The sequence below is a fragment of the Chiloscyllium plagiosum genome, chromosome 2, assembly GCF_004010195.1.
Source record: "Chiloscyllium plagiosum isolate BGI_BamShark_2017 chromosome 2, ASM401019v2, whole genome shotgun sequence".
Lineage (NCBI taxonomy): Eukaryota > Metazoa > Chordata > Chondrichthyes > Orectolobiformes > Hemiscylliidae > Chiloscyllium > Chiloscyllium plagiosum.
In genome coordinates this window covers 35263822-35275250 of record NC_057711.1, presented here as the reverse complement: position 1 = coordinate 35275250, position 11429 = coordinate 35263822, and the positions used below count along the sequence as shown (strand labels likewise).

The 11429-nt window shown below is 38.3% G+C and overlaps 1 protein-coding gene across 2 annotated transcripts in view; it reads left to right on the top strand.

The window, feature by feature from the left end:
- hexb (hexosaminidase B (beta polypeptide)) overlaps window positions 1-11429 on the top strand; it is a 44554-nt gene that overhangs the window by 10558 nt on the left and 22567 nt on the right. For both annotated transcript variants that reach the window (XM_043707509.1, XM_043707515.1), the window contains exons 4-7: window positions 1075-1185; window positions 2399-2500; window positions 4720-4849; window positions 7842-8022. In XM_043707509.1, the coding sequence (XP_043563444.1) occupies window positions 1075-1185; window positions 2399-2500; window positions 4720-4849; window positions 7842-8022 (524 nt within the window). The remainder of the gene's footprint in view (window positions 1-1074; window positions 1186-2398; window positions 2501-4719; window positions 4850-7841; window positions 8023-11429) is intronic.

Here is an 11429-nt window from a genome sequence, read left to right as displayed (position 1 = left end):
GTGATAGGTCAGGGAGGAGAGGGTGGAGTGGATAGGTGGAAAAGGAGATAGGCAGGTAGGACAAGTCCAGACATGTCATGGGGACAGACAATGCTGAGCTGGAAGTTTGGAACTAGGGTGAGGTGGGGGAAGGGGAAATGAGGAAACTGTTGAAGTCCACATTGATGCCCTGGGATTGAAGTGACAAGCACTGAAAATAGAACATAGAACAATACAGCACAGAACAGGCTCTTCGGCCCACGATGTTGTGCTGAACATCTAACCTAGATTAAGTACCCATCCATGTACCTATCCAAATGCCGCTTAAAATGTGTTGCTGGAAAAGCACAGCAGGTCAGGCAGCATCCAGGGAACAGGAGAATCGACGTTTCGGGCATAAGCCCTTCAGGAAAAGCCAAGCAGAGACATGCAAGAGAATTTCTAGAAGCATAATATTCCAACCGGAATGCTATCAATAAATGCACCAATTTGGATCCCATCTGTCGTCCTGAGAAAAGAATAGGAAATGACATCACCAATCCAAGGAAACTTAAACACCTAAATAGAAAGTGGGCCATAATACCTGTGCTTCACTGGAGGCTTACTGATGATGTTACCTAGTATAGTGATGAAATGTCCGAAAATGAGCCTTCCAGCTCAGTGAACAACCTTACATTCACAATGCTGCTTTTTGGAAGTAGTAACAGATTTTGAGATTGAAAAGAACCAAGAATCTTTCAAGTTATGGTGGTTGCCTGATAAAAGCTTCTGAGTAAGCTGCAGTGATATGATCAGCAGAATTAGGAAAAGGAACACACCCACCCCACCCTTGTTCAGATCTGATAATCTGATTATGGACAGTGCTCTGTAAAAGGAACTATTCACTATTTTGAATGTGTTCTCATTGAGGTGGACGTGCCGGTGTTGGACTGGGGTGGACGAAGTTAATAATCTCATGACACCAGGTTATAAGCCTTTTGGACTGTAACCTGCTGTTGTGTGATTTTTAGCCTCATTGAGGGAGTTGGGGCTTCTTCAACTGAAAAATCTGTACTAATTTTTCCACTTATTCAAAATACCTTTGTGCTCTTTCAGCCTCTCATTAATAAAACTCAGATTTTGGATTCTCCAAGATTTGCTCATAGAGGAATTTTACTTGATACATCGCGACACTATTTACCTCTTAAAGTAATCCTTGAAACCTTGGTGAGTACCTCCTAGTGAATGTTAGTAAACTCCTCCTCCGTGCATTTTATAATTTGTAGTTCTAAAACTGGGATATTATATTTAAAGCTAAGGGAGAAAGAACTTTGAATCTGAAATGGAAATCAGAAATCGGCAATATGCCTGGTAATTTCCTTTTTTTTGAAGGTGAGATAATTGAGAGGTTTGTCTAGCTCTAGTTTCTGACCTGTTGAAATTCTTCAGTGCCAATTTTGCTTTTGAAAACCACATCAGAGTTCTACAATCATAGAGTAGCACTGGAAAAACAAATCACAAATTACCCTTCCTACAATGCAAGTAATCTCTCTAGTTTACTCCATGAACCCTTATGATTTTAAGAATATAAGAAGTAGGTTCAAGAGTAGACGAGTAGGTGCTTCAAGTCTGGTCTGCTATTCAACATGGCTGATCTGCCCAAGACCGCAACTCCTCTTATGTCAGTTCAGCAAAGCAACCAGCTCCCTGATATTTCTAAAAATCTATCTCCTCAAGTACGTTCAGGGAGAGATTTCAAATATCTCCTCTAAATCTCCACTGCTTAAGAAAAATAGCCCTTTGTCTCCCATTCTATTCACGCGTTTGTAATCCCACTTCACCAGAACTGTAAGAAGCAACGGAGACTTTGGAGAATATAAAATATACATGTAATGGACACGCAAAATCAGATATATTTATAGGGGTTTACATGTCCTGTCTTCTGCCTGTATTTAATAAACTCATATTGCGTTGATCCAATCTTTTTTACATCGTGGATCTAAAGCTTTGATTGAATGTCTTAGAACAAATGTTTCTTAGAACAAATGTTTAAAGGTGTAGCATTAGATAAAGCTACTTGCACTTTTTCTAAAGGACTTGCAGCTCCACACCAAAGAGTCGGCATCAATGCTATAATTTGGAGAATAGCTTTTAAAAGAAAACACGCCAGCTATTAAAATTATAGCTTTAACTTTATGCTCAATTGTGAAATAAGATTTGTGGTTTTTCTTTACAATGATTTAAGTGGTTCCATGACTAGTCTGATTTTGGCCATTTCTGTCTCAGCCATATTTTTTATTAAATATTACCACCTCTTTATAGCTTTCTGTGCTAATGTTAATATCCATTTGATTAGCATAAGCAATAAAGTGGCTAAAGTTAACTGTTGTAGGTTTTAGAAGCTCTACCTCACAGTTCTGGTGCTTTTTGCTTATTCCAGGAGGCTATGTCATTCAATAAGTTTAATGTTTTCCATTGGCATATTGTGGATGACCCATCATTCCCTTATCAAAGTATCAGCTTCCCTGAGCTGAGTGCACAGGTTAGTAAAGGCATTTTTTACAATTTTTTAAAAATTGCTACTTTAAATACAGCTTTCTGATTGCAAAGTAACTTATACAGTTCAATGTATATGTGCTAAAAAAGATTACATTTCCTACATAACTGACAACCTTTTTATACTGACCAGCTTGGTGCTCAACATGGTCATCAAGCAACCTAAACTTTGGCTCAGTGCAAATTGTATATAATTATGATTCTACAATTGATGCAACAGTATAGAAGTTCTGCTCCTATTGACTTTGTTAATTTTCAATATCAGACGAACCCGTAAAGTTACCTTGCTATTTCCTAATGGGGAAAAGATTTCTAACTGATTCTGCTATGTTGTAGAAGTCTGTAGTAAAGCAAAGTAAAGTGAAATTATGTTCAAACATTAATCTGCACCTTTTTTTGCCTTGTAATTACTTTATTCTGTATATTTTTAATTTATATCAATTTTGATAAATTGTGTTGGAAAGCCACCTCTGTAGAAGTATTCAAATCCACCTCATTTGACTTGCCATGGAGTGCTACACTGGGTGATAAGCACTAAAGCCCAGTAACCTTTTAAGTGTATGTAACAGCTCTCTTGAATTGTAATCAGTTGAATAAGGAATAGACATTCGTTCTGCTGCTTCATTTAAACCACCACCATAGCTTGAGATGGATGAAGTATAATTATTGCATTCAGTTCTGAGGACCAGCCTTTTCTAGTTTTGTGACGAAAGTGATACCTTACACCACTTCTGTTTCTGGACTTTAACTTTATATATTTTCATCTAACCCATTGCTGGACAACTGTTCTGCAATTTGACAGACAGAATAGTGACTTTGTTTGGTTAGTAGGAATAGAACCTGTTGTTGTGAGCTTAGTGTATGGGGTGATGTGTGAATCTGAAGGAAGGCATGGGTTCTGGTTTGGTAAAGTGAAGGATGGATGTTCTAACTTGTTAAGCAATCGTCAGCAAACAGTGGAGCAAGTTTTCTTGGTGTCAAAATTCATCTGCTGTTTGGATTTTTTTTATAGTTAAAGGGCAGTTTATTGACTGTGTGTCAATAGTGGTGGCAAGAAGCTAGAAATTATTTCTGTCAAACCAGCTTGCTTTTCCACAACTGAATCATCCTGGATAGCAAAGGCTCATGGTACGTAATACAGTCTATCCAAATTTGGCAATAATGGTTAAACCAGTTATGTACCTCTCTTGAATTTATTTGAATGTGGGAAAACATCACCCTCTGCCCATTGGATACAGGATGCAATGTAGGTCAAGCACACACAAAATTCTTATCCTCCATGTTGCAAGCTGCTTCATAGTCTTGCCCTTCTTTCTAGCTTCCTATATATTCCAGTCCTATCCTGAAGCAAATTTGAAGTCTCTAGTTTTGCATTGGTTCCCTTGGCTGTTCTTTAGAATCTATAACTTTGTTTTGCCTCATTCTTTTGGTGGTGTTTCTATTGAAATATCTGAATTCTTTTTTTTCTTTGCAATGAATACTTGCCATTAACCTCCATTTAAGAAAAAATATCTTTGTCCTTGCTCTGTAGTCCATCATCTTTCCATTTCTCTATGAAGTAGAATCTGACTCCATATCCACCAGACATGTTTTATTAATACTGTTTTATTAATACTGTTCAGTAGAATATTTGCTTTGCTAAGTGCAGTGTTTTGAAGGGGATGTTTAAGTACTTAAGAAAGTAGGCCATCTGGCCCCTCAAGCCTGCTCTGCCATTCAACAAGATCATGGATAATCTTTTTGTGGATTTAGATCCACGTACCCAAATATTTACCATAACCCTTAATTCCTTTACTGTTCAAAAGTCTATCTTTGCTTTAAACATTCAATGAGGCAGCCTCAACTGCTTTACTGGATAGGGAATTCCACAGATTCACAACCCTTTTGGGTAAAGCTCATCTTCGACTTTAATCCTAGGTCTGACACCTCTCATTTTGAGGCTATGCCCCCTAATTCTAGTTTCATCTGCCAGTGGAAACATAATTTTATGTTTCTACAAGATTCTCCCCAACGCATTCTGTTAAATTTCAATGAATATAGTCCCAGTCTATCAATTTTTTTTCTCACTTTTTTACCTTTCTTTAAAAGTCTGAATGAAATATATCAAAACTCTCTTTTTAGTTGGTATTCTTGTTCAGCTGCAATTTTTTTCTGATGTTTAGTACTGACCCACTGTTCTTGGCCCCCTCCCTTTATATTTTGTAGGGTGCGTACCATCCAGTCACACACATTTATACATTGGCAGATGTGAAAATGGTTATTGAGTATGCTCGTGAGAGAGGGATTCGGGTCATCCCAGAGTTTGACACCCCTGGGCACACACAGTCTTGGAGAGGTGAGTGATTAATACCTAACTAAACAATTTTGCCTCTTTTTGTAATTTTATTAGTTGACAAAGGCCTTTTTCTAAACAATACAGTTCAGGATGTTGGTAAACGTATTAGTCAGTTGTAGTTCATCCTGATTTTTGGAACTTTAGACAACACAGCCTGTTTGTACTGAGATGTATTTGTAATCCGTTTTCAGAATCTGGAGATTTTCTTAACTTTATTTGCAGAAACTTGAACTTTCCTTCATCTAAAACAAAACTGGAATTGGTTTATCAGAATATTTTGGATATTTTTAGTGAAAGGAAAATTAATTTTAGACAGGTATATTTATGTTAAATAAAAACTATCCAAAGGTCAACCACCCCTAGCCAGGAGAAGGGATGCAGCTGAGCTTAGCAATCTACGTCCTTCAGTGCTCGGGGTCAGCGTTTTTTTTTTTGAGAACTATTCTTGCATTGCATTCCAGTTCTAAAGCCAGGTACAGAGAGGGTGAAGAGACTTAGTTGTCTGAGAATTAGTATTAGAATACGAATATATGGTAATTCATTGCTCTCTTGGGAGTGATAATTGGCGAAGAAGAAAAGGTGCACATAAGGTTCCAGATTAGAACACTTCAATTTCCAAAATTTTGGTCCCACAGTTTTGGAAAAAAAGTCACTACAAAAGTGTCCTCAGTATTTCTTTTTTAAATGTTTATCAGCATATTAACTTTCAAAAAAATGTAAAAACTGTAGGTTAAAGCCTACATAATGGATCGTGAAGTGACACAGTAAAATATTGCCCTTTCACTTCACCATCCACCCCCCCAGATGTTTAATCCCATGTGCCATAATCAACTTTCGCTTCATACTTTTGTCTGAACAATGTTACAGAAAAGGAGGAAAGGGGCTACTTTTGTAGTTATAACATTTGAGGCAAAGTGGCAGTGCCATCCTTTACATGTAGCCATGCTGGCCTAACCTAAATCTTTTAGGAGAAAGTGAGGACTGCAGATGCTGGAGATCAGAGCTGAAAAATGTTGCTGGAAAAGCGCAGCAGGTCAGGCAGCATCCAAGGAGCAGGAGAATCGATGTTTCGGGCATAAGCCCTTCTTCAGGAAACTTTGTTTGATACTCTTAGAACAGTGTTTAAAGAATCAGGAGTAGGGTAATTCAGCCTCTTGAGCCTGTTTTTCCATTTAATAAGACCAAGTCTGATCTGCCATCTAAATCTATATACTGAACAGCCTTGAATATCTGAACGAGACAGGCGGGGAGTATTTTGTTTGGATAACTGATCTGAGCATAAACAAAGGAAGCCATACTGAACATAATTATGTAAAAATGCATGTTTACAGAGTTTTTATTTTATTCAATTGATTAAAATGTATACAAACACTGGATATTGCTTAAAAATTCATGATATTTTACAAATGAAATCACTTTTTGTGTAAATAAAATTAATTGAGGTGGAGGTTGGTTGTTATTTTTTTTGAAGAAAATATCTAGTTGCTGTTGCTTGAGGGGCTTGTGTTTCTTTGCTCCACTGCTTCATGTACACTTCAAATGAGGCATCTATTAAATGTATACTATTGGTGTCAGTTTTATCAATCTTGGATGAATATATCTTTAGATGCAACATTATGCCTCTCAGCAGGTAGAAGAGTCAAAATAATTATATCTAACATGAAGTAATTTTTAATACTACCTTAAAATTAGTTACGACTTAGCAAATACGGATATTTTTGGCAATTCTGCCTGATTGCAATCGTTGCACCAGTGTCGGTAATACCTCTTTTGATGTAACCTTTTTACAGGACCTTGAGATCTTCTTTGAATAATCCAAAATTCGGATAATTGATGTTTGGATAGCCGAGGTTCTGTGTCTACCTATGGCTCATATCGTTTAACCTTTTTTTTTGCTTAAATATGTATCTGAAGATTTAAAACTAACAACTGATCTAGCACCGGGTGCCCTTTGTGTGTAGAAGTGCTTCCTAACTTCCCTCCTGAATGGTCTAGCCCTACATTTTAGAATATACCCCTTAGTTCTAAAGCCTCCAGTCGGAGGCAGTAGTTTATCTTTGTCTACCGTCTTTTTCTGTTATAATTTTGAAGAATTTGATCAGATCAATCCTTAACCTTCTAAATTTTAAAGAAGACCACACTATATAATCTGTCCTCATAATTTACTTGGACTTCAGGGGTTAAGGTCATCGTATTTGTAAACCTACATTTCACTCCCTTCAAGGCTCCTTTTTAAAGTGAGATACCCAGATCTGCTCTCAGTCCTCCAAATGGGGCCAAACCAGTGTTTTATAAAATTGCAGCATAACGTCTGCATCCTTTTCATAAAGTCCTCTAGATATAAAGGTCATCATTCCAGTAACTTTCTTGATTATTTTCTGCATCTGTTTATGGCATTTTAAGATCTATACACCTGAACTCCCAAGTGTCTTTGGACATCTACCATATGTAATGTAACACCATCATAAAGGTAGATTGGGATACTTTGCTCCAAAATGGATAACCACTCCCTTGTAATGAACTCCATTTGCTGTTGTTTTGCCCATTTACTTGGTTTATCAATGTTCCTTTCTAATTTTGTGCTATTATCTCCGCACGCTCTCTCTCGCTCGCACTCTGCCTGACTTTGTGTCAACAGCACATTGGCAAAGAATTATCGTTTAATCCCATTCTCCAAGTAATTAATAATGTGAATAATTGAATAATAACATGGGTGCTTGTGGGACACTCATGGACATATCATGCCAGTTTGGTTACCTATTTATTATTCATACTTTGTCATCTGCCACTCGACCAATTTCCCAGCCATGTCAGTAATTTGTCCTCCGTTCCCTCAATTTAAAGGTCATGTTGGGAAACAGAACAAAAAAAATTCTGCTGTCTTTATATAAGTAGTTTTTTTCAAGTTGAGAAGAATATAGTTGCATAATTTTGAAATGAACAGTTGTGCTGACTTTGCAGTAATATAAACTTCCTCTTCCTTATTGTCTAGGCATAAAAAACCTGCTTACTCCATGTTATAATGGTGAGAAGTTTTCTGGAACATTTGGACCGATAAATCCTTCTTTAAATACAACCTATGAATTTTTGAATCAACTCTTTAAAGAGATCAGCTTGGTGTTTCCAGATGCTTATGTTCACTTGGGAGGTGATGAAGTCAATTTTGCATGTTGGTATGTCAACTTCTCTCTCTCTCTCTCTCTCTCTCTCTCTCTCCTATTGTTTCCCTGAAACTTATGCCTTTTTTTTGTAATCATTATCTCAATTATTAAATCCCGTTTAGTAATTAGGAAGGCCGAATCTGTTAATGAAAAATGCGAAAATGCACAGCAGTTTTCTTTTCAATAGTGCTCCGGTCCAGATATTTGTGCCAAGTTCACAGTTAAAACAAAATCGAGTCACCATGAAATCAACTACAGCCTCTTCCACAACTATAGAATCAATATCTCGATGTTGACTTGGAGGAAGTTCTGAGTAAAGTGATGGCACGGAATACATTTTTGAATCTAGAATTTATCTGTTTGAATAGCTTAGTGGCAATACTACAAAAGGTGTTTCTGCCAAATTTCAAGGTATTGAAGAAACCAGCAAATTTTGTTGCAGCTGTATCTGTCCGCTAATCACAAAGGTAAAATCTTGCTATAACTCACTTCTGAAGCTGTATAAGAATTTGATTAGGCACATTTTTGGATTTTTGTGTAAATCTGATCACTACACTATCAGAAAGATGTGAAAGCTTTGTAGAGGGTGCAAAAGAGGTTTACCAGGATGTTGCCTGGATTGGAGTGTTGGACAATCTTGGATTTTTCTGAGAGTATGAGAGGTCGATGGACCAGCTGATAGAAGTATCTAAAATTGAGAGCCATGGAGAGGGTGGATAGTTGGGAGTCTTTTCCGTAGGATGGAAATATCCGATGCGAGGGAGCATATCTTTAAGGTAAGAAGGGGGAAATGTTTGAGATGTGAGGAAAGTTGTTTTTTATACAGAGTGATAGGTGCCTAGAACTTCCTGTCGTGGGAGATGATAGAGATGGATGCAATAACAATGTTTAAGAAGCATTTAAACAGATTATGGATCATGTGTAGGCAGATTTGATTAGTTTAGAATGGCATCGTGGTTGGCTCAAATGTGGGGTGACAGGCCTTTTCAATGATCTATGTAAGCCCGTTCCCCACAGTAAGGACGTTATATGCAAATATGGCATATTTATTACCCCTGTAAACAGGATGGTTTTTCAGCCCAGTACTAAACACTGATTAGGTGGTGTGGGCTACTAGCAGGTACAAAATTAAAAAGCTGGAACTAAATGGTTGAGGAGTTCTCTCCGTCTAGTGGCAGGCATGAACTAGGGGTGAACAGTAAGTGGTATCAGCCACCTGAGTTTTTTTTTTGAAAACTTAATGAAAACCCAAAACTGACTTGAGGGATGGTGCAAGAGATGGGGATTCAAATTCCTTGGCATTGGAACCAGTTCTTGGGGAGGTGGGACCAGTGCCAACCAGACTGGTTCCAGTCCTGTCCATATGCAAACTATGTCCTGGGGAGTGTTTGCTGGTGCTGTTGGGGAGGTTTCAAACTAATATGGCAGGATGGTGGGAACCAACACAGGAACTGAGGGAAGTAAAAGTGGGGACAAAAACAAAAGACCGGATAGGGGGGAAAAGTGGAAGGCAGAGTCACCAAAGACAAAAATCAAAAAAGGCCACAATATATTATTTTTCTAAATGGGTAATAAATGTCAAAAAGTCTGAAGACTTTATTACAAATGCTACCCATTGAGACAAAGTGGATGAATTAACTGTGCAGACAGTTATTAATGGATATGATGTAAATTGGGATTATGGAAATCTGGCTCCATGGTGACCAAGAATGGGAACTCAATATCCAGGGTTATTCAGTTTTCAGGAAAGATAGATGTAAAGGGAGTTGGGGTAGTGTTGTTGGTTAAGAAGGAGATTAACACTGTAGTAAGGGAGGACATTAGCCTGGACAATGTGGAATCTGTATGGGTAGACTGCAAAACACCAAAATTGCGCACACATCACCAAACAGTAATTCTGATGTTGGGGATGGCATCAAACAGGAAGTGAGATGGATGCAGAAAGGTACAGCAGTTATTATGAATGACTTCAATCTACACATTGATTGGACTAACCAAACTGGTAGCAGTGCGATGGAGGAGGATTTCCTGGAATGTATGACAGATGGTTTCCTCAACCAATATGTCAAGGAGCCAACTAGAGAGCAAGTCCTTTCCTTTCACCCTAACAGCAATATACTGTCTCTGTACTCTTGTTATCTCATTTTTAAAGGCTTCTCATTTTCCAGCCATCCCTTTACCTGCAAACATATGCCCCCAATCAGTTTTTGAAAGTTTTTGCCTAATACCGTCAAAACTAGTCTTCCTCCAATTTAGAACTCCAACTTTTAGATCCATTCTATCCCTTTCTATCCCTATTTTAAAACTAATAAAATTAGGGTCGCTGGTCCCAAAGCGCTCCCCCACTGACACCTTAATCACCTGACCTGCTTTATTTCCCAAGAGTAGATCACATTTTGCCCCTTCTCTAATAGTACATCCACATACTGAATCAGAAACTTTGCTTGTACACACTTAACAAATTCCTCTCTATCTAAACCCTTAACAGTACAGCAGTCTCAGTCTGTTTGTAAAGTTAAAATCCCCCACCCATAGCCACTGTATTATTCTTACAGATAACTGAAAATGCCTTACAAATTTCCTCCTCAATGTCCCGCTATTAGGTGGTCTATAATACAATCCCAATAAGGTGATCATCCCTTTCTTATTTCTCAGCTCCGCCCAAATAACTTCCCTGGATGTATTCCAAGGAATATTCTCCCTAAGTACAGCAGTAAGCTATCCCTTATCAAAATCGCCACTTCCTCTCCTCACTTGTCCCCCTTTCTAACCTTCTTGCAGCATTTGTGTTCAGCAACATTAAGCTGTCAGTCATAGATCAGAAAACATTACAGCGCAGTACAGGCCCTTCGGCCCTTGATGTTGCGCCGTCCTACGAAACCAATCTGAAGCCCATCTAACTTACAGTATTCCATGTTTGTCCATATGCCTATCCGATAACCATTTAAATGCCCATCTACTACTGCCGCAGGAATGCGTTCAATGCCCCTACTACTCTCTGAATAAAGAAACTACCTCTAACATCTGTCCTGTATCTATCACCCCTCAATATGAAGCCATGCCCTCTCCTGCTAGCCATTTCCATCTAAGGAAAAAGGCTGTCACTGTCTACTGATCTAACCCTCTGATTATCTTGTCTCAATTCAGTCACCTCTCAACCTTCTCTCTAACGATTACAGCTCAAGTCCCTCAATCTTTCCTCGTATGATTTTCCCTCCATACCAGGCAACATCCTAGTAAATCCCCTCTGAACCCTTTCCAAAGCTTCCACATCCTTCCTATAATGCAGTGACTGAACAATTACCTCATATTTTTCTGCATTAAACCCTGTTTGCCACCTCCCAACCCACTTCTGCAGCTTATCTATATCCTGTAACCTACAACATCCTTTGGCACTATCCACAACTGTACTGACCTTA